General features: G+C 49.4%; 2 protein-coding genes across 2 annotated transcripts; one reads left to right on the top strand and one right to left on the bottom strand.

Moving 5' to 3' along the window:
• The first annotated feature begins 17301 nt into the window (after positions 1-17301).
• LOC124677463 (signal peptidase complex subunit 1-like) lies at positions 17302-18064 on the top strand. Its single transcript, XM_047213449.1, has 2 exons — positions 17302-17432; positions 17612-18064. Exon 2 carries the CDS (start codon positions 17612-17614, stop codon positions 17903-17905), a length of 294 nt encoding a protein of 97 aa, XP_047069405.1. The 5' UTR covers positions 17302-17432; the 3' UTR covers positions 17906-18064.
• A 2975-nt stretch (positions 18065-21039) lies between these two features.
• LOC124670399 lies at positions 21040-24728 on the bottom strand. Its single transcript, XM_047206908.1, has 2 exons — positions 24366-24728; positions 21040-21198 (listed from the first exon to the last, which is right to left on the bottom strand). Exons 1-2 carry the CDS (start codon positions 24723-24725, stop codon positions 21040-21042), a joined length of 519 nt encoding a protein of 172 aa, XP_047062864.1. The 5' UTR covers positions 24726-24728.
• Positions 24729-25540: the final 812 nt, after the last annotated feature.

The raw sequence follows: 25540 nt of genomic DNA, 5'->3' as shown, positions 1-25540 counted from the left end.
GGAACCGGCGGCCCATTATTCCCACGTTGTACGAAAATCGAGGAGATACCTCGATCGCCACGCCTACAATGGTCAAGCCCTAAAAACTGCCCGCGCAGAGCTAGGGTAGGCCCGTCAGGTCACGTCCTATCAATCAGCCCACAGCAATTACACGTCATCAGTGACGTCATAAAAAAACTAGAAGCATTCGAAGGGAAAAATGGAAAGTTATCGGATGAAGGACTTAAGTCTACGCACGGATTGTAAGCATCCGTACCTAGACTCGGGGGCTACTCCCATCGGGAGCGCTGACGCGCACCCGATAAAATGAAGACTCGACGAATGAGCGAGTCAAAGGAAGAAGGTTTGAGTCCGCACTCGATTGCAAGCGCTCACACCCGGACACTCGGGGGCTACTACTCCCATCGGGAGCGCGTGATGCACACCCGATAGAAGTTTTTTGCACTCCAGGATCATGCTCGGGGACTTGATTCTGTGTAGGGTAACGTTGTTTCGCCATCGGCAGTTAACCAAACAACAGTTGGGCACGTTACTCATTATCCTTTGCATAAAGAAAATATACCGAATGACTTATGAAGACCTGTGAAAAACATCGGCAGAGGAGAATATTCGAAGTGGTACAACCTGAGTCTACGCACCGACTGCGAGCATCCGTACCTAGACTCGGGGGCTACTCCCATCGGGAGTGCTGACGCGCACCCGATAAAATGAAGACATAGCAGATTCAAGATGAACGAGGACAATGAAGGAGAAGAACATCAGGAGAAGACATGCTTTAGTCTCTACCCGAACTATCTTCGGCTAGACACTCGGGGGCTACTGACGTGGGCACTACCCTTCGGGTAACCCACATTACCCTATCCTGTATTGACTAATTGGAGGCCCATGAAGACACCTGAAGGCGAGATGGGCCACTAGGACGGCGCACCGAAGGTTCCTTGACGGGCAAGACAAGGAAGCGATCGAACAAGGAAAGATCGGATCTAAAACTACGCGTAAACCTAGTCGTACTCGGTGAGACCTCTTGAGACCTAGCCTCCTATATAAAGGCCAGGAGAGGGGCTGCCGGGAGACACAATCAATCTTAGCAATCTTAACCAGCAAAAGCTTAGAGCTAGGTCACCTTAGCAATAGCCATCTCGACGAGATCTCAGCCGAACTATTCGGCACCCCATTATAACCCATTATCATCATAATCAAGAACAGGACAGGCAGGACGTAAGGGTTTTACCTCATCGAGGGCCCCGAACCTGGGTAAATCGCTCTCCCCGCTTGTCTGTGAACCGATGTCTCGTGTCAGCTTGCAGGATTCATTCAACCCTAAGCCCCTATCGGAGGGCATTGGCGAGGAGTACCCTCGACAAAAGCTTCATTGAAGTACATCTTCACATGTCCATTATCATCAAATGGACGGCAAGCTTCAAGCATATGATCCTCTCGAGATGCTCAACTTGAACTTGCCCAACTCAACCTTGATGACGATCACCACTTGACGTCATCCTCTCATGGGCTATATGAGATCTCACTTTTGATGCATGCCCATGGAAAGATACCACATGACTTCTCGTGGCACATTTTTCATGCTTCATGTGTTGACCAAACTTGAATCTATTCTTCACTCTTTGTATTGGTCAACCTAGTATCTTCTCATGCTCTATCATACTATCTTGAGGTGTATATAGAATTCTTCACTTGGAATCAAGCACTCAAGATCTTGATCATTCATTGCTTATCACATAAGCTAGAGCATGGCTAATATTGAGTTCCACATAAGAACTCCATCTTCATTTCTTCTTCTTGATCATATCACATATATATCTTCAAATCGATGATCTTGATGCCAATACACAAGGTATATATTTATGTTCATGGCATCCATACTTGAATCCAACACATGGACTACAAGTAGTACCTATGGAATATTCCTTCATATAAACTCAATGATAACATTAGTCCATAGGGGTTGTCATTAATTACCAAAACCACACATAGGGGCAATATACCCTTACAAGCCCCACTTTGGATTGTGGAAGAAAATTTTCTTTGTGAAAAGGTACAACAGTAGTGGCGGTTCCTGTTATCACCAGAATTTGACCGGATCAGAGGTGGGCCGCGATTAAAGATGGGCTTGAAGAATATACATGGAAGAAATACATGAATCGGCCTTGTATACAAAGTTTGGGCTAGTTTGCCCGTGTATACGTAACATAGTAGGATACGTGTCGGTTAGATAGAGTTTGGCTCGTGCACGGTTGGGATTATTCCCACGTTAGAAAGTCTATGGACTATAAATATGTATCTAGGGTTTATGAAATAAACAACAACCACGTTCACCACAAACCAATCTAGGCGCATCGCCAACTCCCTTGTCTCGAGGGTTTCTTCCGGGTAAGCATCATGCTGCCTAGATCGCATCTTGCGATCTAGGCAGTACACGTTTATTCGTCGTTCATGCGTTGCTCGTGCTGAAGCCTTGTTGATGGCGAGCAATGTAGTTATCATAGATGTGTTAGGGTTAACATTGTTTCATAGTATCGTATGCTTTCGTCCGTGCAACCCTTAGACGTCTAGCCGTCCTTACACCTATCTTAGGTGTAAGGGCGGCACCCCGCTTGATCATTATTTAGTAGATCCAATCCGTTATGATTGCTCCTTGTTCTTCAAGGATTAGTTTAATATCTGCATAGTTAGGCCTTACAAACGGGTTGAAGGATCCGGTGGCGCGTAGGGTGTAGTTTGCTAGCCCTAGACAGGATGTTCCGGGGATCAACTTCGTGTTGGTTTTTAGGCCTTGTCTAGGGTCGGTTTACGATCACCGTGCGTGGCCGCCGAGCTCAATCACGAGTAGGATGTTCCGATTATGTGGTGAAAACCCTAAATCGTAGTAGGTCGTTTTAGCTTTATTTTGATCAAGCGGGACCACCATATATTCGTACACCTCGTACGGATCATGGGTGGATCAGCTCTTTGAGCCGATTCACGGGACAACCCGAGAGCCGATCGAGGCTCGTATTTAATGTTTACGTGTATGCCATGCGAGGAAACTAAGCGAGGCACATCCAACACCTTCCCGACCGGGTATAGGTCGGGTGGCACGCCCTTGCACCAGCATCGGACGTGCGTGCCGAGTCTTTGTGGGCCGTCGCTCGGAGGGACCAGGGCCAGCCGCAGTCCTGGGAGCCTCACGGCTCTACCGTGTTGCCCGTCGCTGCTCGCCGGTGGGCTAGCAAACTACACCCTACGCGCCACTGGATCCTTCAACCCGTTTGTAAGGCCTAACTATGCAGATATTAAACTAATCCATGCCGAACTGGGCACTCACAAACCAGACTGCAACAGCAGGGATTTCTGGAACAGCAGGAGGAACTTCGGGAACAGATCTTGAGAAGCAGACGTGGCTAGCTAAGTATGCCACTCCGACAAACCTCTAGAGCTCAGCTCTTGCAGTTGGCTCAGAGCTGGAAAAGCAAGCATGGCTGGCTAAGTATGCCACTCCGGCGAATCTTCAGAGTTCGACGCCTACAGCCAGCACCGCGGATCAGATTAGTACCATCTTAAAAGACCAGTTCGGCATGGTGCCGAAAAGGAGGACAATCGGCTATTCCAAGCCGTACCCAACGAGTACGAGTTGATCCCGCTACCACCCAAATATCGGCTCCCAGATTTCTCCAAGTTTAATGGATCAGATGGTTCCAGCTCCATCGAGCATGTGAGCCGATATTTGGCACAGCTGGGCACGATCTCGGCATCGGATGAGCTGCGTGTGAGGTTCTTCGCGCGGTCCCTCACGGGATCGGCTTTCGGGTGGTACACATCGCTGCCACCGGACTCAATCCGGACTTGGAAGCGGTTGGAAGAGCGGTTCCACATGCGGTATCACTCGGAGGCTTCCGAGGCTGGCATTGCCGATCTAGCACAAGTACGACGAAGCGCGGAGAAACGGTGTCGGAATACGTTCGGCGCTTCGGGACCGTTAGGAACCGATGCTATTCGGCTCGTGTGACCGAAAAAGAAGCGATCGAGTTGGCGGTGGTGGGTCTCGCATCACCGATCAAGGACGTGGCCTCCCAAGCAGACTACCCTTCACTGGCGCACATGGTGCAGAAGTTGTCAGTATATGAACAGCGCCACCCAGATGTATACCAGGATAAATTCAAGCATGCGGTGGTCCTGGTTGAGGCAGATGAAGATGAAGGTTCTGCGGGAGATCAAGAGGTAGCAGTGGCTGAATGGACTCGGGGGCAAGCCCCGTGTCCTGTAAGTGGGTTAAGCCACAAGGTCCTCCAAGAGGGTTTGACTTCGATGTCACCAAGGCTGAGCAAATTTTCGACCTCTTACTTAAGGAGAAGCAGCTAAAGGTACCCGAAGGCCACAAGATCCCCACGGCTTAGGAGCTGAACGGAAGGCCATACTGCAAGTGGCATAACACGTTCACCCATGCCACCAACGACTGCAGGGTGTGGTGTCAGCAGGTCCAAATGGCGATAGAACAAGGGCGTCTAATTTTCAGCCAGTACGCCATGAAGGTCGACACACACCCCTTCCCCGCCGTTAACATGGTGGAGTGCACTTACCCTGGAGGGTGCCAGCCAGGATTCTCGTTCAACATCAACATGGTAGGACCTGGGCACCACTGCGGTAAGGACGGAGACGAGGGCAGCTGCTCTCATAGCAAGGACACAAAGGAAGCCGTTCCACGCGATCGGCTCCGTCACAATGGCAAGCGCTACATCACAGAGGGAGAAGTGAGGAATGTAAGATATCAGCGACCTCTCTCTGATCACCTCCTCAACAAGTATGTGAGTCAATATGACCAACGCCGACGGTATAACGAGCGAGGACAAAAGGGATCGTGCTGGATAGGGACGCCGAGGAGACATCGTCGGCATGATCGCGACGAGGAGAGATATGAGCGCCACGCCAAGGAAAAGTCGAGAGAGCAAGACGACGTGGATAGGCACTGGGACTGTCCCTTCTTCGGACACTGCTGGGATTCGGGAATGAGCCGATTGCCTACAATCGGCAAGCGCCAGAATGTAGACGAAGAAGAAGGATGCGGCTAACGTGTCCGTGTTCAAACGTCTAGGGCCTCTCCCGCCTCGGAACAAGCACGCTGAGTCCTCTCGGGTAGAAGATCTCGAGGAACTAGAAGACGATGATGAAGAAGAAGATAAGTACCACCGGCCAAGGTGGTGCCCTGATGGACTCAGCCGTTCCCAAAGCGTAGGGTTCGGCGACTACGTGGTTTGGAGGAAGCCGAAAGGTTATACCGCACACGTTGAGGAAGGCGCGGCCTGATCTGGCCGCTAAAATTCAGCGAACCCTGGATGAAGAAGGTCGGCCACAAAGGAAAGAGTGGCGCCCCAGACAAAAGAAAGCCGATGATGAAACATCGGCTGGCACAAACATGGTGTTCATCCTTCCGACGGAGTTTAGTGCTCCGAGATTAGACGAAGCACCCGTGGCACAACTTGATTGCGGCCCACGGCCGGTTATCTTTGAGAAGCCACGAGAAAGAAGCTACGGACATCCGAAGGCCACTGTACTTGCGAGGCTATATCAATGGGCAGCCTGTCAATAAGATGCTTGGTGGACACCGGAGCGGCGATCAACATTATGCCATACTCCATGCTACGTCGGTTGGGACGCTCTAGCTCGGATCCGATCAAGACCAACGTGACAACGAGCGATTTCAACGGCCAAGCATCCGACGCACAAGGTGTTCCGAACGTGGATCCGACCGTAGGAAGGAAAACCATCCCTACGGCGTTCTTTATTGTCGATAGCAAGAGTACCTATGCTGTCTCGCTAGGAAGAGATTGGATCCACGCCAAGCTGTTGCATTCCATCCACGATGCACCAATGCTTAATACGGTGGGATGGAGATGAAGTAGAGGTCGTCCATGCAGATGACTCAGCCGAGATTTCAACGGCTGACATGAACGTTTGGGAGACAACAGGCCAAGAGCCACTCTCAGGCATCAATTTGGACGACTGCGAGCGCATCGACGTGACAAAGGACGGGGTTAGGTTGGTTTTATCCACCGGCCTGACCGTGTAACAAGAGCAACATAGATGGACAAACGTGGCGATGCCGATCCGTGTGATCGGCACCAAAGATCTATGGAGGAACATTGCAAAACCTTCATTGAGCGATTCAATCAACATGGAGGCCGATTCCAGCAATCGGCCAAAATTATCTTCACCATGCATTCTGCCTGGGTTCAACGTCGATCTAATGGGCAACGGGTTTACGTCGGTTGATGAGCTAGAAGAAGTCAACACTGGTTCTAACGGAGCCGACGTTCAAATATAGTGCCTTGGCTAACCACAGAGCCGATATCCGCAGTTACCTGGCAGAATCGGCTCGGGGGGCACCTAATCAGATGAACATGTGTGATACATGTCCGCCCTTACGCCGGTGTTAAAGAAATATTGGGGGCCGATAGAAAATCGGCTAGTAAAAAAAATTCTCATGATATACAGCCGATGCACGGACATCGACTTTAGAGCTAAGAAACAAAGCCAATGCACAGCCATCGACTCTAGTACAATTACACAGGATCTACCGCTGCGTGTTCACGACGCGGATTTTCACCAGGTCGGTCTTTGGTTCAGCTTCGAGGCCTTCTGCTTCCTTGAGGGAGTGAACAATGAGAGCTTCCTTAGCTGCAATGAGCCGATTTTTGTGCCAGAACCTTCTCTTCTAGGACTTCCAACCCTTTGCGCAAGGTCGCCAGTTCAGCAGTACTGTCAGAGGTGTCAGTTTGGCGTACAAGACAGCCTTGTGTTCGTTAAGCCGTTGGTGTTTCGTCTATAATATCGGCTTTCAACGGAAGAAAAGGTGATCGATGGTGGCAAGTTTGGCTGGCTCTGCGTGTTGGTTTTCTCAGATTCGCTCAAGTTCGGGTCCATTTGTCCGAGCCTGTATGTCCTCACCGCCGTTCTCGCCTTGAGCGAGGCTCGGGGGCAGCTGATTTGGTAGGCACTCTGTTTTTGGAAGCCGATTGGAGTGTCATCGGCTGACCACGCATCATAAACTTCTTCGAAAGTGGTGAGTTGTTGCAGAAGAAGATCACCGGAGCTGCTCGGAAGGAGCCCGAAAGGGAAGCCATCATCATCTACGGGGTCAAGGCCGTTTCGTTCTGTCGCAAAAGATAGAGCAAGGCGCTATGTTCGGACAGCCGGGAGCGGTTAAGGATCACCTTCGAGGCCAGAGACCATAGCGTGGGCATTGGATGATGTTGCCCTTGGGTCTGGTGCAGTTGCGAACCTGCGCGATTGACATCTGAGGTTCATATGGCCGTGGGTTGGATCTGTTCAAGCGACGATTTGGGGATCTGAGTTTTACTCTTTCGGACAAGTCGCAGATTACCATTTGGATAGACAATAGAGTTGGCTTTGCTCGCGTTTCAGGGCAAGGTCCGATGCGCTGCCATCGGCTCTTGATTTGCTGACTTATTTTAGCAATCGGCAAAATTGGTAAAAGGACGGAATCAGCTGAGAAATTTCTTCTTCATTGATAAGGGGGGTTTTTTACAATGAAGAGCCGATTGCTCGAGAAAGGAACAACAAAAGAAGAGCCGATTGCTCAGGAACTACTAGTCCTACATTACTAATCCTCGCTGGCCTCGTCGTCGGCATCGTAGCTACCGTCGGCGCTGCTTCCGAAGGGTTCCTCGTCGCTGCTGCCCCAGCCCTCGGCCGGAGCCTCTTCATCCTCGTCATCATCATCGTCCTCGCTGTCCGCCCAAGCGCGGAAGCGCTTCGCCGGCGGATACCCAGCGGAGGAGGAGGAATCATCCTCCTCCTCTTCCTCTTCTTCCTCTACTTCTTCTTCTTCCTCCTCCTCGTCGGAGGAGGTGGAGTTCGCCCGGAGTGGAGGTCGTCTTCGCTCTCGCTCTTCGGCTCCCCTTCGATGAGGAACTCGAGGTCGTCCTCCCCATCGGTCGGAGGTAAGTCACCATCGACCCGACGAGTGCTTCGGGTGGGCCATCGGCACGTGGTCAAAGTTCCACTCCTGCTCGCTCGAGGAGGAAGATTGGAAAGAGAGGCCTGAGGAGATGGAGGAAGAGGAAGACATTGCTACAGGGAAAGAGGGTTTTTTAGGTGCCGATGGCCGGAACAGAGCAAGAGCAGGAAGTGGCGAACCGTTCGGCACAGTTAAATAAAGGGGGTATAGTGGAGATTTAATGCCATTGCGGTTTCCGAGGGAGTGATGTTAAAGCTATCAAATCTTGCAAAGAAGTTGAGGAGGTAAGGCATCATGATGAAGGATACTGCGACGGTTCTGCTCTGCCACGACATGACCCGACGAAGGAAAATCATAGTGATTTTGGAATTGTCATTTCCAAAACCAGGGGGGCATGTGTTATCACCAGAATTTGACCGGATCAGAGGTGGGCCGCGATTAAAGATGGGCTTGAACAATATACATGGAAGAAATACATGAATCAACCTTGTATACAAAGTTTGGGCTAGTTTGCCCGTGTATCTGTAACATAGTAGGATACGTGTCGGTTAGATAGAGTTTGGCTCGTGCACGGTTGGGATTATTCCCACGTTAGAAAGTCTACGGACTATAAATATGTATCTAGGGTTTATGAAATAAACAACAATCACGTTCACCACAAACCAATCTAGGCGCATCGCCAACTCCCTTGTCTCGAGGGTTTCTTCCGGGTAAGCATCATGCTGCCTAGATCGCATCTTGCGATCTAGGCGACTACGTTATTCGTCGTTCATGCGTTGCTCGTGCTTGAAGCCTTGTTGATGGCGAGCAACGTAGTTATCATAGATGTGTTAGGGTTAGCATTGTTTCATAGTATCGTATGCTTTCGTCCGTGCAACCCTTAGACGTCTAGCCAGTCCTTACACCTATCTTAGGTGTAAGGGCGGCACCCGCTTGATCATTATTTAGTAGATCCAATCCGTTATGATTGCTCCTTGTTCTTCATGGATTAGTTTAATATCTCGCATAGTTAGGCCTTACAAACGGGTTGAAGGATCCGGTGGCGCGTAGGGTGTAGTTTGCTAGCCCTAGACGGGATGTTCGGGGATCAACTTCGTGTTGGTTTTTAGGCCTTGTCTAGGGTCGGTTTACGATCACCGTGCGTGGCCGCCGAGCTCAATCACGAGTAGGATGTTCCGATTATGTGGTGAAAACCCTAAATCGTAGTAGGTCGTTTTAGCTTTATTTTGATCAAGCGGGACCACCATATATTCGTACACCTCGTACGGATCATGGGTGGATCGGCTCTTTGAGCCGATTCACGAGGACAACTCGAGAGCCGATCGAGGCTCGTATTTAATGTTTACGTGTATGCCATGCAGGAAACTAAGCGAGGCACATCCAACACCTTCCTGACCAGGTATAGATCAGGTGGCACGCCCTTGCACCAGCATCGGACGTGCGTGCCGAGTTTTTGCGGGCCGTCGCTCGGAGGGACCAGGGCCAGCCGCAGTCCTGGGAGCCTCCCGTCTCTACCGTGTTGCCCGTCGCTGCTCGCCGGTGGGTTTCTGACCGCAACAGTTCCTTTGTCATTGGCGGAGTTGGATTTGTCGCTCGTTCCGAAGTTAACTATTTCAACTTCCCGATGAGAGAGTCTGTGCAAGGGTGGAGGCTGAAGTTGTTCTACATTAGGGACTCCTCAACAATTGAATCCCAGCTCCCTCGTTTCTCCGATGTTCTCGAAGCCAAGCCTAACAAGTCTTGGAAAAATATCCTTTCTCCCGATGAAAAACCAGCAGTCGATGAGTTGTTTGACAGATTTCTTCGGATCAAAGAAGCTGATGGTCAGACCGTGATAGGCACGGAGGTAGCCGTTGTGTTCTTGAAACGTCGAGTCCAGCCGATCATGGTTAGGGCTCATCCGATGTGGTTGTATTCAGGTCCCAAGGACAAGACCAGGATAAATATCGCTGAATTATCCGAAAAGGAACTGCTTGATGAAGTTTGTCGCCTCACTCTCTTCAGCCAGGAAGACTCAATCCCATTGATATCTCCCCTTCCACCATTCGATGTTGACCATCTGCCAACCGAGGTAAATTTTTCCCTTCATGGTTTCATTGCGCTGTTTCTCTTGATCAATGTGACTGCCATTGTTCTTACTTGCTTGCTTCGACAGATCCCCATAGCTCCTGAGCATTTGCAAGACCTGTCAAACGATTCTTCCGAGAGAAGGGATTCCTCAACCCTCGTAGAATCCCATATCGAAGAAAACGCTAGCCTAAAAAGATGAACGTGATGACCCAATGAATCATGAAGCTGTTTTTATCAATCCTCAATCTTCAGTCGATGATATTAGCGACACAGCGGGGTCAATGCATGACGACGACGCTGATCGCGCTGTCTTTGTTGATGCAGCTGTGGAGGAGCCCGAGGCGCTGCCTGTGAAGAAATCATCCGGCGGCTTTGCCGACGAAGATGATCTTCTCGATCTGTAAGTCCTTACTTCTTTTTCTCAAAATTGTGTCCCATCTTTGCCATCCGCATCTTCTTTTGACTTCGCCAATTTTTTGCTTTCGTAGTGATGAAGGTTTCTCTGAGCCTCCGCCCAAGAGGGCCAAATCTTGTACTGTTCTGCCGGATCCCGCAGCTTCCGAGGCTTCAGCCTCTGCCGCGGCCCCAACAGTCCAGATATCGACTGCTCTTCCCTTTCTAGGGGGAAGGATATTCCTTCGACTGCCACTACCGCAACTCCTTATCCAGGAAAACCTGTAAGTCTTTTTCCGTTTTAATGCAACATCTCCTGAATGGACCTTGATTAAATTACTAGTTCTTCAACTGATAACTGTTTTTCCTTATTTCTTAAGGATTTGCGAGCTGTCATATCTTCCTTAGAAACTTTCGCCTCCCAATACACTTCTCTGGAAGTTGACAAGGCCCAACTGCAAAAGGAGGTCAAGTCTTCTTCCTCGAAGTTGGAGGGCGCGATAAAAATGGCTGCCGAGGCTCGCCAGGAAGTCGACACCTTGAAGGAGGAGCTCGAGGGGCTGAAGAGGAGGCTGAAGGATGAAGAAGCATCCAGGCTAGCCGCTGAAGCTCGGGCGATTGAGAAGGATGATCTTCTTCGCCAATTTTCCTTAGCCTTGCTCAGTAATTCCCTTTCTGCTCTTTTTGCTGATTATTGCTTTGTGAGCTCCTCTTATTTCGTTCTTCACAGAGGCTGCTGATATCCATGTCGAGGCTCTGGACAAGCTCCCGAGTAATTCTCCGGCAAATGCTCTGTTGATGACCCTTGCTTCTCACCAGCTCGTTCAAGACCTCCTCCAGAAGGGCAAGGGAGCCATGGCACGGATACACTCGATGATTTTCCCAAAGATCAATCAAGACAAGACTTTGGAGCAACTGATCAACGCTTTTGCCGTCAACACAAAGGAGGTTATCGAGGTATTCAAACGTACTTCGCGTACCTATGGTGCCCTCTCAGCCTTCCAGCTTATGATGGGTCATGGCTTCAAAGCCAATATTGAAGAGATGTCCCAAGAGCTACCGAAAGAACAAGATTGGCAATTTGTTGACTTGGGCATCTTCAAGACCTCGGCTCTTAAATGGGCTCGCCAGATCCTTGATCTGGTCTCGGCAAAGAAATCATTTGTTGGTCCAAGCTTGTCGAACCAGACCCAGGCCCCTTGATTCTATTCTTGTAATTTTGCTCAGTAAAAACAATGTCCTGCCATAAGACTTGTGTGGTTGTAATGAATTCCATGCTGGCAATGTTGTCAGTGTACTCTTGTTATGACATTTTTATTTGCATGCTCCCGATGGGAGTAATTTCCAGTGTTGAATCCATATAATCCAGCATGCCCTTTAACAATGTTTTGCAGGTTTTCCTTGTGCCTGCATTTTTCGATGATTCTTCGGGTGCTTTCTCTGAGAGTAACCGACTTCAGCGTATGAAGGATCGGATCGTGTAGATGGAAAAGGATATGCGCAGTACTTATGCCTTGGCTGCTATTATCAGAAATAAGAACGAGCTTGCGGCTCACGCAGAGCGCTATGCTCTTACTGAATTGCATAGAGCCACAGAAAGTTTCAACTGTAAGCACCCTTGTCTCCTTGCTCCTTGTTTTTCCACAAAATGCACCTTCTTATCTTCCCTTGTTTATTTTTCTAGTCATAGCTCTGAACCCCGCTGAGGAGAACAAGCGGATTCACGAGCGTGTAAACGCATTGACTCAGCTATCATCATCAGATGAAGTTTTCTGGAAAGAGCACTCGAAGGCTTCTGCTATCGCGTAGTTCCAAGATCGGGTCCAGCAAGTCCATCGTTTCTTCGACAAGTGCTATAAAGGATTGAGAGTAATCTGGAAGACAATGTTCCCTTTGGACGCTGTCCCTCCCACACTGTTGACTTTAATGTCTGAATTCAATAACGCCAAGAAGATCCGAAACTTGGTTCGAGCACAACTTCTTGCGGGGACTAGAGCCGCACTCGCTCTTGTTCTTGTATATCATCCTTCGGCAGACCTGCTGGCGATTGCCAATGCTGTAGGTGAATTGGGGCCACTTTACCCGAGAGTGGACCTTCCTGCCACAATTGTTGTTGAGAGACTCGAAGGAGCTTCGGCGGCATCCGAAGAAACAATGACTCCTCAAGAGTAGACAAGAGAAAAGGCCCCTGTTGTAAGTAGGAAACCTCGATATTTGTTGTATCCGAATGTTCGGATGTTCAACACAAAACTATTTTATCGGCAGATGCACATGCGTACCTCTGCCATGTTAATGCTGTTAGCATATTTTGGAGGAGCAAATCTTAATTACTCGTTTTTGCATCCGCGTTAGGATGTATATTTATGTTTTAGTTGGTAGCAAATTATGTGAGTCATCAGCTCGTGTTGCGGGGCTTGCTAAACCCGTTGTATGTGCAACTTTGCTTTCAACCGATGTATGTCTTGACAGTAGCTCCCGATCGAGTCGGTGGCACTAGATCTGCCGATGACTCCGTCACTCTTTGATACTTCTGTGATTTTAAAGTATCGAGCGTGGGTCGTTTTCGTTACGTGTTTCACGATCCTTGCCATTCGCGGCACTCTTTGAGGCATCTATAGCGAAGGAGGAGAGCGAAGTCCCCGTTGGTTTTGCATCATAGCACTCGTAATTTCAGAGGCTTTTTCTAGAGTGCAATCCCCGAGGCTATTTTTCCATTGAACTGATGTTCATTGATATATGGGCAAAGTCTCTGATAACGTTGTTCGGGTACCCCGAATTACTGCAATTCTTCAGAGAAACAAAACATAAGTCTTTATTAATAAAGTAAGAAGGCTAAAGGGCTAAAAGAGGCCCTGCTTATAAGAGAAAAAGAAAGAAACTAAGCATGATGATGTGCATCCTTTTAGGCAAGGGGAGGTTTCTCCTTATCTTCAAGCTTGTCTGCTGCACCGGTGGTTTTGGAAGCATCACTGGTTTCAGCAGGGGCTATTGCGGTGATTGCCGGAGTTTTCTTTTCTTCCATGACGACCTTGTCACCAGCTGTCGAGGTTTTCACTGTCGAAGCTTCCGGGGCGAGGTCGGCTAGCTTCTTCTTCGACTTCGTGACACGTTCATCTTCTTTACTGTCGATTGCTAACGATCATGAAGGGAAGTCGACAGGTTCCTGTTTGAGCCCGAACTTCGCAGCGATCCTCTGAAACTCGCGATCACAATTATCCGAGCGTGAGAAACTTCCATAGACTGTGATATTTGTTCCATTGTTCCCAGGCATTTTCAGCTTGAGGTATGCGTAATGTGGCACAACCATGAACTTGGCATAAGCTGACCTTCCAAGTATAGCGTGGTACTGTGATTCCCAGTTTACTACTTCAAACTCGATCTTTTCCTTCCTGAAGTTGTCGGGTTTGCCAAAGACAACGTTTAGGTAAACTTTTCCAAGAGAGTACGCCGGTAAGGTGGGGAGGATCCCATGGAAACATGTATCCGTTTCTTCTAGCATCCTCATTGTGATTCCCATGCTTTTGATCGTGTCGAGGAATATCAGGTTTAGTCCGCTTCCTCCATCCATGAAGACTTTGCTCATCTTGAACCCTCCGATTTGCGCCTCAACTACTAGGGCAGCGTGCCCCAGTTTTGGGATTGTCATCGGATGATCCGCTCTGCTAAACATAATGCTCTAAAATGACCATTCGATGTATTCAGGAATGTTGGCCATAATGCTTTCTGCCAGATTGATCTCTTGGGTGAGCTTCTTCATCTCCCTTCTCGAAACACCAGTCATGTGGATCATGCTCATCTGCCCACGCGGTGGCGGAAAGGACTCGTTGGGGTTGTGGGGCTGAACTTGCTGGACCTTGTGCTGTGGTGGAGGAGGAGGTGGAATTGGCTGCTGCTGCTGCTTGGATGAGCTTCGCATCTCGATGAAGCGTCGACCGGTCTGCGAGCGAGATGGCTAGACATTTTTTGTTATCTTTTTGATCGATGTAAGAGTACAAATAGCAGGGAGCGTTTATCTGCTCAGCGAAGGGTAACTCTGGGGTCCTCTCCGGTCGTGGTCTGTAGTTGCCACGGTTCCCACAATTACTTTGGTTGCCGTCCTGCCGATCGTCTCGCCTGTCGTCGTAACGATCGTCTTGTCGATCGGAATATCCTGCGGCTACCATATTGCTGTTATCGTAACTGCGGTCCTTCCTTTTCTTATGACGATCCCTTCGACCGCCCGAATCGTGCTTCGGCTGATCATCATCTTCGTCGTCGCTGCGTTGTCGTGGCCTTCGTACATTGTCTTCGCCATCAGCCCAGTTGTTAGCGATTTCCATCAACTTGGTTATAGTCTTTGGCTTCTTGCGCCCAAGTTCCTCTATGTAGGTCTCACGTCGGATGCCGTCGCTGAAGGCGTCGATTGCTCTATCGACGGAAACATCTTCGGCGGCGTTCAGGAGTTTAGTGAATCTCCCGATGTATGCGCGCATCGACTCCTTCGGTTTCTGCTGGCAATGCCGTAATTCTTCGATCCCAACATGCCTCTTGTATGTTGCTTGGAAGTTCGCGACGAAGGCGTCCACCAGGTCATCCCATGACTTGATAGAACCCTTCGGCACGCCTCTCAACCAAGCCCGTGCCGAATCTTTCAGGTAAAGTTGCAAACATTGCATTACTGCTATCTGATTTCCTTTGTGCAAGATCACGGTTTGTAGGTAATCGTCTATCCATGACCTCGGCTCTTGCTGTCCATCGTACTTAGCGGCATCGGTAGGGGTAGGCTTGAACTTCTTGGGTGGCATCGTTTCACGGATCTTGTAGCTCAAGCAGTCAGCTCCCCTCAACTCGCCGTCGTATTCCTGGCTTTCTTCTGAAGCATCGCTGTCATACTCCTCCCTCGCGGCTCGCCGTCTGGCTCTATCGATTCGACTCTTGGTGATTTCGTCTCGAGCGTCTCTCGAATGGTGCTTCGAGCCACTGGCTTGGAGTGCAGTTTTTTCCTTCCGTGGAACCAGGTTGTCTCCTAGGATTGCGAGGCTTTCCAGGGCGCCTCGATGAGCTTGAGTCATAGGACCTTCTGGTCGTTGATTGAGGAGGTATGCCGCGAGGTTGGCGGTTACTCCCTTCAACGGTTTTTGGCCTTAGCATGCCCGCAGTATCCGTAGTCATGAAGGATCTGGACAGGTTTGAGGTTATTTCTCTAGCATCGTCTTCCGAAAGCCTGGACAGCCTTGATCGATGCTTCCCTACACCTTGGCTGCTTCGAGACGCACTTCCTCGCGAGCCCCTTCTCCGCTCACTGGATTGTTCTGCCGTGAACAGGCGTCTTTCGAGGGTGGCCTGCTCATTCGATAGACGCTCCCGGTTTTTCTCCAAGATGGAACGGTAGGTATTGGGGGTTCCAACCGAAGTACCGGCGGGAAGCGGGGTGTTATTAAGTACGGCTGCCCTGGCTGCTGCCCATTCTTCCTGTGCGATGGTGTAATCACTATTATTGTTACTGGCGCTGTTTTCAAAGCTGTGTCACCGGCTGGAGCGCGGGGTGTGATCTCCTCCTCCCCCGTTCCTTGCGTTTCATGTGTTATTGACAGCATAGACTTGGTGGTGCGTTGTTTTCCAGGTAACCTCCTTGATGATGCTGTCGACACTGTCCTCTCCCGATGAATGCTGAGCACTGCAGATGAACGACGTGTCACTCGATCCCAACCCGTGCCTGGTGTCGCAGTTCAGGCAGTAGTATGAAGTCATCTATGACGGTACGGGGTTATCGGATCCGACCGACATTGAGGACGTCGATCGAGGAGTCGATGGCGGGGATGAATCCATCGAGTCCGTCAGCCCTGCCGAGAGGTCGACCGATGACGACACGGTTGACTTTGCAGCCGATGGGAGCGATTTCCTTGCTGGTCCGGGAGCGTATGGTTCCAGCAGACGGAGGACTCCTTCCGCGTTGACGTTGTAGTGGACGCTCCCTAACGTCATCTCCATGTTTCCTTGTAGATCCGAAAAAGTTCGGCGAGAAGAGTCGCTGTGCAGGGTAAACTCATCAGAGCCGAATCAGATCGGACTTCCCAAGGTTGGTGATGACGAAGGCGTCGACGAAGCTGTCGACGACATGGTTGGATCTGCCGATGACGGTTCTTGTGCCAACAGGGTTCCCACAAACGGCGCCAATTGTCGAGGGTACTCCTCGGCAATGCCCTCCGATTGGGGCTTAGGGTTGATGGAATCCTGTAGGCTGACACGAGACATCGGTTAACAGACAAGCGGGGAGAGCGATTTACCCAGGTTCGGTGCCCTCGATGAGGTAAAACCCTTACGTCCTGCCTGTCTGATCTTGATTATGAAAATATCGGGTTACAATAGGGTGCCGAAGGTTTCGGTTGTGATCTCGTCGAGAGGCTAAGTGCTATGAAACCTAGCTCTAGACTTCTGGTGGCTAAAGTTGCTAAGATTAATTGTGTGTCCCTCGGCAGCCCCTCTCCTAGCCCTTATATAGGGTGCCAGGTCTCAAGAGATCTGTTCGGGTACGACTAGGTTACAAAAGCCCTAGATCTAAACTTTCCTTGTTCGGTTCCTCTTCGTCTTGTCCTTCAAGGAATTTTCTTCGGCACCGCCGTAGTCCACCTTGCCATCGGATGTCTTCATGGGCCTCCAGTTGGGCCGTACAGGATAGGGCAGTTACCCGAAGGGTAATGCCCACGTCACACCCCTAATAGTTGCCAATTATTTAAGCATTCCAATGCTCCATTACCAACTCTAGTCATTTTTAGCCAAATTTTGACTAGCCAAATCCTTGGGAGGGCAACCCTAGGCATAAACGGAACACACCCTTCTAGCCCAGCACGAATCTCCGGGCAAACAGATCCTGTGCACTCCTCTTCCCGTCTGGCAGGCCGGCGCTGCGAATCAACAAACAGATCCAACTCCCTCCTCCCCCGTCCTCATCCCGTCTCGCCCTCCCCCGTCCTCTTCCCCTCCGGCGACACGCGGCGCGGCGCGGCGGCCAAGCAAGGTGATCCTGTCCACCCCGGCTCCTCCTCCTCTTACTCTTCTCCACCCCTGAATCTAAGAATTTCTCTTCTATTGACCCCGGATCCACCGAAACCACGCCCCCAGATCCATCCAAGATCCGCCCCTTCTCTTGGACAGATCAAACCGCCTGACATCATCCTGTTCTTTCTTGGTGCGCAGATGGATTGGCAGGGGCAGAAGAGCGCGGAGATGCTGATGCAGGTGCTGCTGGTGGCGTCTGCCGTTGCGGCGTTCCTCACCGGGTACACCATGGCGGACTTCCAGCTCATGCTTCTCGTCTACGCTGGCGGGGTCGTGCTCACGGCGCTCGTCACCGTCCCCAACTGGCCCTTCTTCAACCGACACCCGCTCAAGTGGCTCGACACCCCCGAGGCTGATCGCCATCCTCGCCCTCAGATCAGTAGCACAACGGCATCGACCGGGGGTAAGAAGAAGACCGGCAAGAACAAGTAGTCATCAGAGGCTGATATTTTCTTGATCCATGTGTCCCAGACATGCTTTATGATAGTACCATCAATTGCAGAACTTCTGAAATGAGATGTTAGATGTTGTGTTACTTACATGTGTTACATGCTTTATGATACCACCAATTGCAGAACTTCTGAAACAGAATTTTCTTCAGAGTCTTTTTTTCGATAGTACGCCAAAGGCGTGCCATATTTTGAAATAGTTTTTACAAGAATGACAAAACTGTTGCGGACAACAATTTGTCAAAACACCCACTCCAACACCACCATACCAGTTTTAGCTAGTTTACAAAGTGACCATTCCTCCAGAATTTGTGTCACCAAACCGCCTGTCGAACGCTGCATATCAAGGTTACAGAAGAATCTGGCGTTTCTGCTGCTTCCACAGGCTCCAACTGATCAGCACCACCAGGGTATCAAAATTCGTCATGTCCTTTGGACATCTCTTCCTTGAATCAGACCACCAGCCACACTATTCTAGCATACACTCACTGAATGACGAGATGCAACACGTCGTCCTCATCTTGCAAGCAAGTATGGCAGGGGAGGGGTGATCTTAATTCTTGAAGACCATGTTGTGCCCAATGGTCCGGTGTTGCAAGACCAACCTGCAGAATATTTTGCATTTTAAAGGCGACCAACTCTTCCAAATGTTCATTGAACCTGCCATCCTCACTGAACCATGCCACAAAGCCTGATAAGCTGAGGTAGCGTTCAGTTCTCTTCAGCCATTCCCACCGCATAAGCAGTCCAATCCCCTGTATCTGCATGTTCTTCACACCAAGGTCACCAAAAACACAGGGTTTACATATGTTCTCCCAGGCTACAAGGCACTGCTCTCCGTTTACTGCATCCTTTCTGGCCCAAAAGAAGGCACGCATCCATTTGTTAATGTCTTCTAACAACTATGCCAGAGCTTCCTCTATCAGGAGCTGGTGTACTGACCAGGCTGAGACCACCCCTTTGATCAGCACGAGACGACCAGAGATTTCAAGCAGACCCCACTGCCATGCCGGGAGCGATAAACCTGGTCCATCAGCTCTTGCCATTGCGCACCTTATTCAGTTGTCCAGTAGATAGCTTATTTGCACGGAAAAGAACCAATGCTGCACCTCAAAATTTGATTAACAAGGACCTCATCGTGGTGATCTCCTCTAATGACAATTTCAGAGGTAGTTTACTCTCAAGCCCGAGGCTGCTCCAAAGGCACAGAGGACCTCTCTGACTGTCACCAATTCCAGCACCGTGGGCTTCAGGAAAATCGGCACATCGTCCGCATATAAGGACACTCTCTCTGCTTTGTTGAAACTCTAGGGAACGTTGACAAAAAGAGCTAGCAGAACCTCCATGCCAATATCGAACAAGAGACACGAGATAGGGTCACCCTGCGGGAGTCCCCTAACATGTCTGATGCTTCTTCCTGGGACACCATTCACCAGAATTTTGGTACTAGCAGAAGAGAGGAAGAGGGCAAGCATGCGAAGCCAAGCATCACTGAAACCCATATGGCCAAGAACTTCAAAAAGAAAAGGCCAAGAGACAGGGCCAAGAACTTCAAAAAGAAAAGGCCAAGAGACAGAATCAATGCCCGCGCCAAATCCAATTTCAGAAACACACCTTTGCATTTTCTTGCGTTGATGCTCCGTGCAAAAAATGGTCATGAAGGCTTCGCCCATTTATGAACGCCAACTTATTTGCACTATACAACCCTCCCATGCGCAGCCTCAATCGATTAGCCATGATTTTCGAGAAGAGTTTCGAGAAACCATGTACCAAACTGATCGGCCTAAAAACACCAACCTCCAAAGCATCTGGCTTCTTGGGGACTAATGTTATGAGGGATTTGTTTAGCTTGGAAAAGCCTCTACCATCTCCTTGGAAAAGCTTCACAATAGCTGCCATGACATAAAGTTTAATTACACGCCATCCTTTTTGGTAAAAGATTCCAAAACAAAGCCATCCGGGCCTGGGGGCTCAGAGGGCATCTCCTGAATAACACTCCACACTTCCTCCAAAGTCACAATGACATCTAGCTCATGCACATCAAGCCGATTCAGTCCAAGCTCAAGCTCATGCAGGTTCAGGGTGGTATCTCTGCCGGCACAAGTACCCAACAGCTCAAGATAGGCATTGTGAAAAGTATCTTCTTTTCCCTTCTGATCAGTAATCACCTCCACTTGCATCTGACAGGAGAGATAATTTTTTTGAACCTCCTATCATTGACGACAAATTTCGGAGAAAACTGAGCTCCTACAAAAACTTTGAAATGGCCAAATTTTGGGAAAAAGAAAAACCGAGCTCCATGTAGCTCCTACAAGTGAGTTTCGCAAAAACTGTTTCATCTCAACAATGTGAGTGACCAGGGAACTCCCACAAGAAACAGAAACCTACTACCCTCAGTCGCTATCTCCTAAATCTGGTGCATCCTCCCTGTGTATGCTATGTGCAAGTTGAAATCACACAGGGTGTCGTCTCGTTTCCTTGGCTCTGAACCTAGCTCACTCCTCCGTCCCCCATTCTTCGATCGTGCTGTCGCTCGTTGGTCGGTCCAGGTTTAGATCCAACTCTGACTGCAGATGTGCCAGACTTCCCTGGCCAGTGATGACCGTGGAACCCTCCTATCACTTAGTGTTTTCGTTGACTCTCAGATGAGTCTTTGTGTTTTCGTTGGCTGTCAGATAAGTGCTACCTTGTCATGTGATGTATGCTGTTTCTGTTTCAGACAAATGCACTTTGAAACCTTTGTAGCTGCAGTCTCTTTAATGTAATCTGGGGCTATGCTCTCTTTATTGAGGAAAAGAGCTTCACATTTACCCACCGAACTTACATAAGATGTTCATATCCACCATCCATGGCTCATCTACGAAGCATCTAACACGCCTGATGGTACTAACATAAACGAGAACAAAGGCATCTAACACTACCCGAGCAAGTGGGATCAGCAACAATTCCATGGATCCACTAGCCGAGGCTGTTCTCCTGCCATAATACAGCAGGAGCCAGCAAAACTTGCTCCAGAACAAAGATCTACACTGTACAGATGCGGATTGTGGTCATTCGGCCTGCATTTTACGCCTTCCCTTTGGATTGTGAGATAGAAGGGTGGTTGGTCCGACCACGCTAGCTTGGATTTGAGGAGGAACTGGCAAAAGGAGTAGGCTGATGCGATGGCCACTGGATCCTCTCCGGGGGGCAGGGTGCTGGGGCAGGATGCGCGATGAATGTTGGTATATCTTGTCCTGGCATCAGAACGGATACACCTTTGGCATAAACAGGCATCTGCAAGCCATATGAATGAAGTAGTCAATAAATATGAATATATCGAACTCACCACAGCCAATGCGATGCCAAATATGAGGTGTCTCCATCAAGCACAAAAAGAAATGTCTTAGTTTCACTTGGAACAGCAGATGCCAGCCCCAAGAACCAATTAAATCATATTAACCCAACCCGACCGTAAAGTTGACGCAAATGATGATAAATCACCAGGTTGTATGCTATGTCAATATTCAAAATAAGTTCCAGAGATGGCACAACAGAACAGAAGATGAGTTATCAATGCTAGTTCTACGAGATGGCTGCTGTAGCATAATGCTATTGCTTTAGAGTCCCTAACTGACTATAATTAAAAGTTTAAAACTGAAGAAATCAAGTCCAGAGAGACACGGTACAAGAGCAGCAGCAACAACTAAGTGCTGAGGAACAGATCTTTTGAAAACAAAAAAAATATAAATTTCCTTCTGCCTAGATAATATCTCAGCAACAGAAAGCTATCTGAAACTATTCGATGTCAACAGCAATGGAACCCTACAGTCATGACAGTATAGTCCTTTAGAGGAGCACCAAACTTGAGAACTTAACCCTCTTTCTGTAAAAAGTACACCCAGCCAAATACAAAGAGAAAATTAAAACTAAAAAGTCAAATTAAGAAGGAAAACAAAATGGCAAAACTATTTCAAAGCAAGGCAAAAATGGCTAGGCCAGCACCTTAGCAGCCGCCACCTCCACGGCTATTGATATAAGGGAGTTACCTCTACAGGTTTATCTTACATAGCTTTCTAAGTTAGTAAAATAAGATTAGTTACTCACATTAAGGGCAAACACCTTCTACAATAGAACATCTTTTGGTTGGATTAAGCGGACAATAACCTAATATACTTTTCCAGTCTTCTTCCTCCCTGCCATTAAGGTGCAGATGCCATCAAGGCGCGGGCCACACCTCTTGACATCAGAGTCACCTCGAGCAGGTTCTACGGCCATCATTCCTTTGTCATGTACTAGATACACGACATCTACTCCCTCCGTACCATAATATAAGATGTTATTAAAACCAACATATGAATGATTGTCCGTACTTGGATGGAAGCTGGGATTGATGGTCCAAATTCAGTAACAATGTCAAACTTATAAAATGCACATCATAGTTGAGAGTAGTCCAATTTACCCTCCTAAATTTGTCCCAAAGTTTAGTTTACAACCCTAAACTCTTATTTTGGTTCAACCTTCAACCCTAAATTCTAAAAACCATTCCTAATTACCTCTTCCACCGTTTGGCCTGGTTTTGAGCCTTTTTTTCTTGCAACGCAACGTTTTTTTCCGTACGCCAACTCAGAGTATTGGTCAGGCAAGATGTAGTTGAGCCATCCACTTTACGAGATGAATTGCCAGTTTTGGGTGATCTAATGTCGTTACATTTATTGTTCTTGGTCTACATTTAGATACCAGAAACAGAAGCTGATGCCAGACACGAGGGTCCAGAATTGGTCATAAGTGTACAGATACACCCAATTTTGTTTTATGTTCACAAAGCACCAGTATTTCGATATAAACTAAGCACCTAGTATTTATTAGTTAAGGACCGCTCATAATGGTGATATTGTAGGTTCGAGCCCTACTAAGCCCATCTGGCCTGCTTAGTTACCTGATTACATTGTGCCTGTATACTCCACAGTTGGGCCAAGTACTTATTTGTTCTCAAATCATTTCAGCGCACACTCCAGTCCACACTTTCTGATTTCACAACCCGGTAGTATTCAATCGGCACGTAGCGAGTGAAACCACTCATCACCTCCTCAGTAGTGAAACAGGCACTGTGGTACGCCCCTTAAGCTCATAACACAATTAAGGGTATGCTACAACTCAAAAGGAGTAGCATGTAGTCGTGCATTGCACGGAGGTGACTCGTGACAGGTAGATCGGCCTTTGGGTTGGTTGTGATCTCGGTTGGGGTTTCCTCTGATTAACTGAGAAATTCTCTTCTAAATTGATAAAAATGGCAGGTATTTTGCCTTGTTTAAAAATAACTCCGCTACAACTCGAACTAAATTGCGCTTCTGATCCCTCTTAAGTCTTAAATCTTAATAACAGAGGTTCCACACTACAAATAATACACACTAAAGAAACAATGATGGCCACATCTGGACATGTGGTTGTCAAGTTTGAAGACCCAATACTGCAAGCTAGAAGGTGATCTAGACCTTGCTGTGGGTGCAGACAGGCATGGGCCCTTGCCTGTCCCCCACTGTCTGCCAAGTTCTCCTCTCAATTCCATCACCCTTGATCTCAAATAGCACTCCCCTTAACCTATACGACTACATATCACTTCATACTAAACATACAGGATTGTTGCTACAAACTAGATGTCACTGAACTTATCCAACATGGGATATGGTCCTGGATAGAGATGGATTACATTCTGGACCGGTAATTATCGTACCTTGTCATCTACTCTGACTCCGATTGCCAGAACAAACACTATGTGGTCACTTACCACAATACGATCTAATGATGACATGAAGTTTACTGTTGAGACAGCAGCAGCTGGTAGGGCTCATCTTACAGTTACAGGAGATACCGGTATGGCTAAACGGCTTAACAGAGACTTGTGGGGTTGGACTAGTAGGACACCCCGACCAAGCTAATTAAATGAGCTGTTTCAAAAATTGGCAGAACGTAACATCACTTCCACTAAAATGGATATGCTATGAACTAACGAAGAAGAGGTCTGATGAACCACATCAGAAAGATCAAAGATGTACCTCCTTTTCGGAAATAAAAACATCAGGAAGATCTAGTACGATACTTTAGCACATCAACTTCTTTCTGGAGACACCTATAACAAACGGAGGCAAGAAATCGACAATGCCACAGCTTTCTCTTCTCCGTCCCTGTTTCGGCATCCTCGTCAGATGCCTCCTAGACCTAGCCATCGCTGCATCATGGCGGAGTCGAGTGTAGTGGAAGATGGGGAAGGGCAAAATGATGGGCGATTTGGGTCCGTCAAATGCAGAGACACACACACAGTGCGAAAAAGCTCGGGGACGCGATGCGAAAAAGGAAAAGTTGCGAAAAGGGCGAGACGACGGAATCATTAAAGGCGAGGCGCGAATGGCACGGGCGGGCGGTGGAGCGTGCGTGCGGGAGCAGTGCGCGCGGCGGTGCCATACCTCGGGGGACGCGCGGCCGTCGAGCTTGCTGGCCGCCTCGAGATCCGCGCCGGGGAAGCCACCGGCCTCGCCGCCGCCGCCGCGGCGGCCGAGGAGGAGGAAGCGCAGGCGGAAGAGGATCCCTCCTCGGGGCGGCGAGGGCGCGAACGGGGGGCCCATCCCGCGGGCGCGCGCCGGGGCGCGGAGGAAGTGCTCGAGGATGGCCATGGCGAGGAACATGGAGACGAGGATGGCCGTGGCCACGAACCCGAAGGACACCGCGCTCACGCCGCTGTCCAGCTGCCGCCACCGCATCTCGTCCTGCGTCGCCGCCGCCCCCGGCCACGCTGCTGCCGGAGCCATCGCCGGCCCGCTCGCCATGGCGCGCAGAGTGACCCAGTCGCCCCCTTCCCTCTCGCGAGTCACGAGTCACGACGCGTGCGGCGCCATTGCTGGCCTTGTCCTCTGAAGGAGTGCCGTGTCACGACTCACGAGAGAGTAGTGAGAGTGGGAGAGTGGAGAGTTCGAGGGAGTGGTCGCGGTCCAGGAACGCAATCCTTTTCTGCTGCGAGACGCGAGCTGGGCCCATTCTCCCCCGAGGGTTTGAGAGAACAAGCTCAGTTCCACGCCACGCGATCGGCGTGTTTGCATCTCGTCCCTTCGTTCCAAAAATGGCCCAATGGAGCATCTCCATCTCTAGTCGCGTTTCCAAACCGTCTCCAAACAGCACCGGATCGAGCGTTTGGGACGTGTTTTGTCCGTGCCGTGTTTGGGACGGTGTTTTCCAGCCGCGTCCCTCAAACGCCGGCCTCAAACAGAAATTCAAATGGTTTGCATTTAAAAGAGATCGTTCTCGCTGAAATGGTCGCGAGGGCGAAGATCATATTACAGGCCGACGTAAAAGTTAGAAGAAGGGAATGGGTTGGGCGACACCGACACCGACGGCGCATCCTGAGTCGACGCAGGCCCGTCGATCACGACAATCTCGTCGTGATCTGCCCGGTGTGCATGCTCGGTCGCCGACGCAGAGGTCGACGCAGGTGTAATAGCAGATATTGTCACAGACGCGTCTGCTGGCTCTTGCTCTGGGTTGGGGTTGCTGCCGCTGCCTGGGTCGCCGCCTTTTTGGCTTCGATAGCGAGGATCTGGCCTTTGAAAAAGTTGTGCGCCGCCCGCGTCTGGGGAGACATTTGTCG

Source organism: Lolium rigidum, chromosome 7, assembly GCF_022539505.1.
Source record: "Lolium rigidum isolate FL_2022 chromosome 7, APGP_CSIRO_Lrig_0.1, whole genome shotgun sequence".
Taxonomy (NCBI): Eukaryota; Viridiplantae; Streptophyta; class Magnoliopsida; order Poales; family Poaceae; genus Lolium; species Lolium rigidum.
Note: the sequence above shows the minus strand (reverse complement) of the source record. Positions and strands in the feature narration are given on the sequence as shown.

What these genes read in the sequence shown, in the direction of transcription:
- LOC124677463 (XM_047213449.1), top strand. Translation starts at nt 17,612, where the DNA reads ATGGATTGGCAGGGGCAGAAGAGCGCGGAGATGCTGATGCAGGTGCTG.
- LOC124670399 (XM_047206908.1), bottom strand. Translation starts at nt 24,725, where the DNA reads ATGGCGAGCGGGCCGGCGATGGCTCCGGCAGCAGCGTGGCCGGGGGCG. An exon ending in ACGGCCGCGCGTCCCCCGAG is followed by an intron (nt 21,199 to 24,365) that starts GTATGGCACCGC and finishes TATGGCTTGCAG; the next exon opens with ATGCCTGTTTATGCCAAAGG.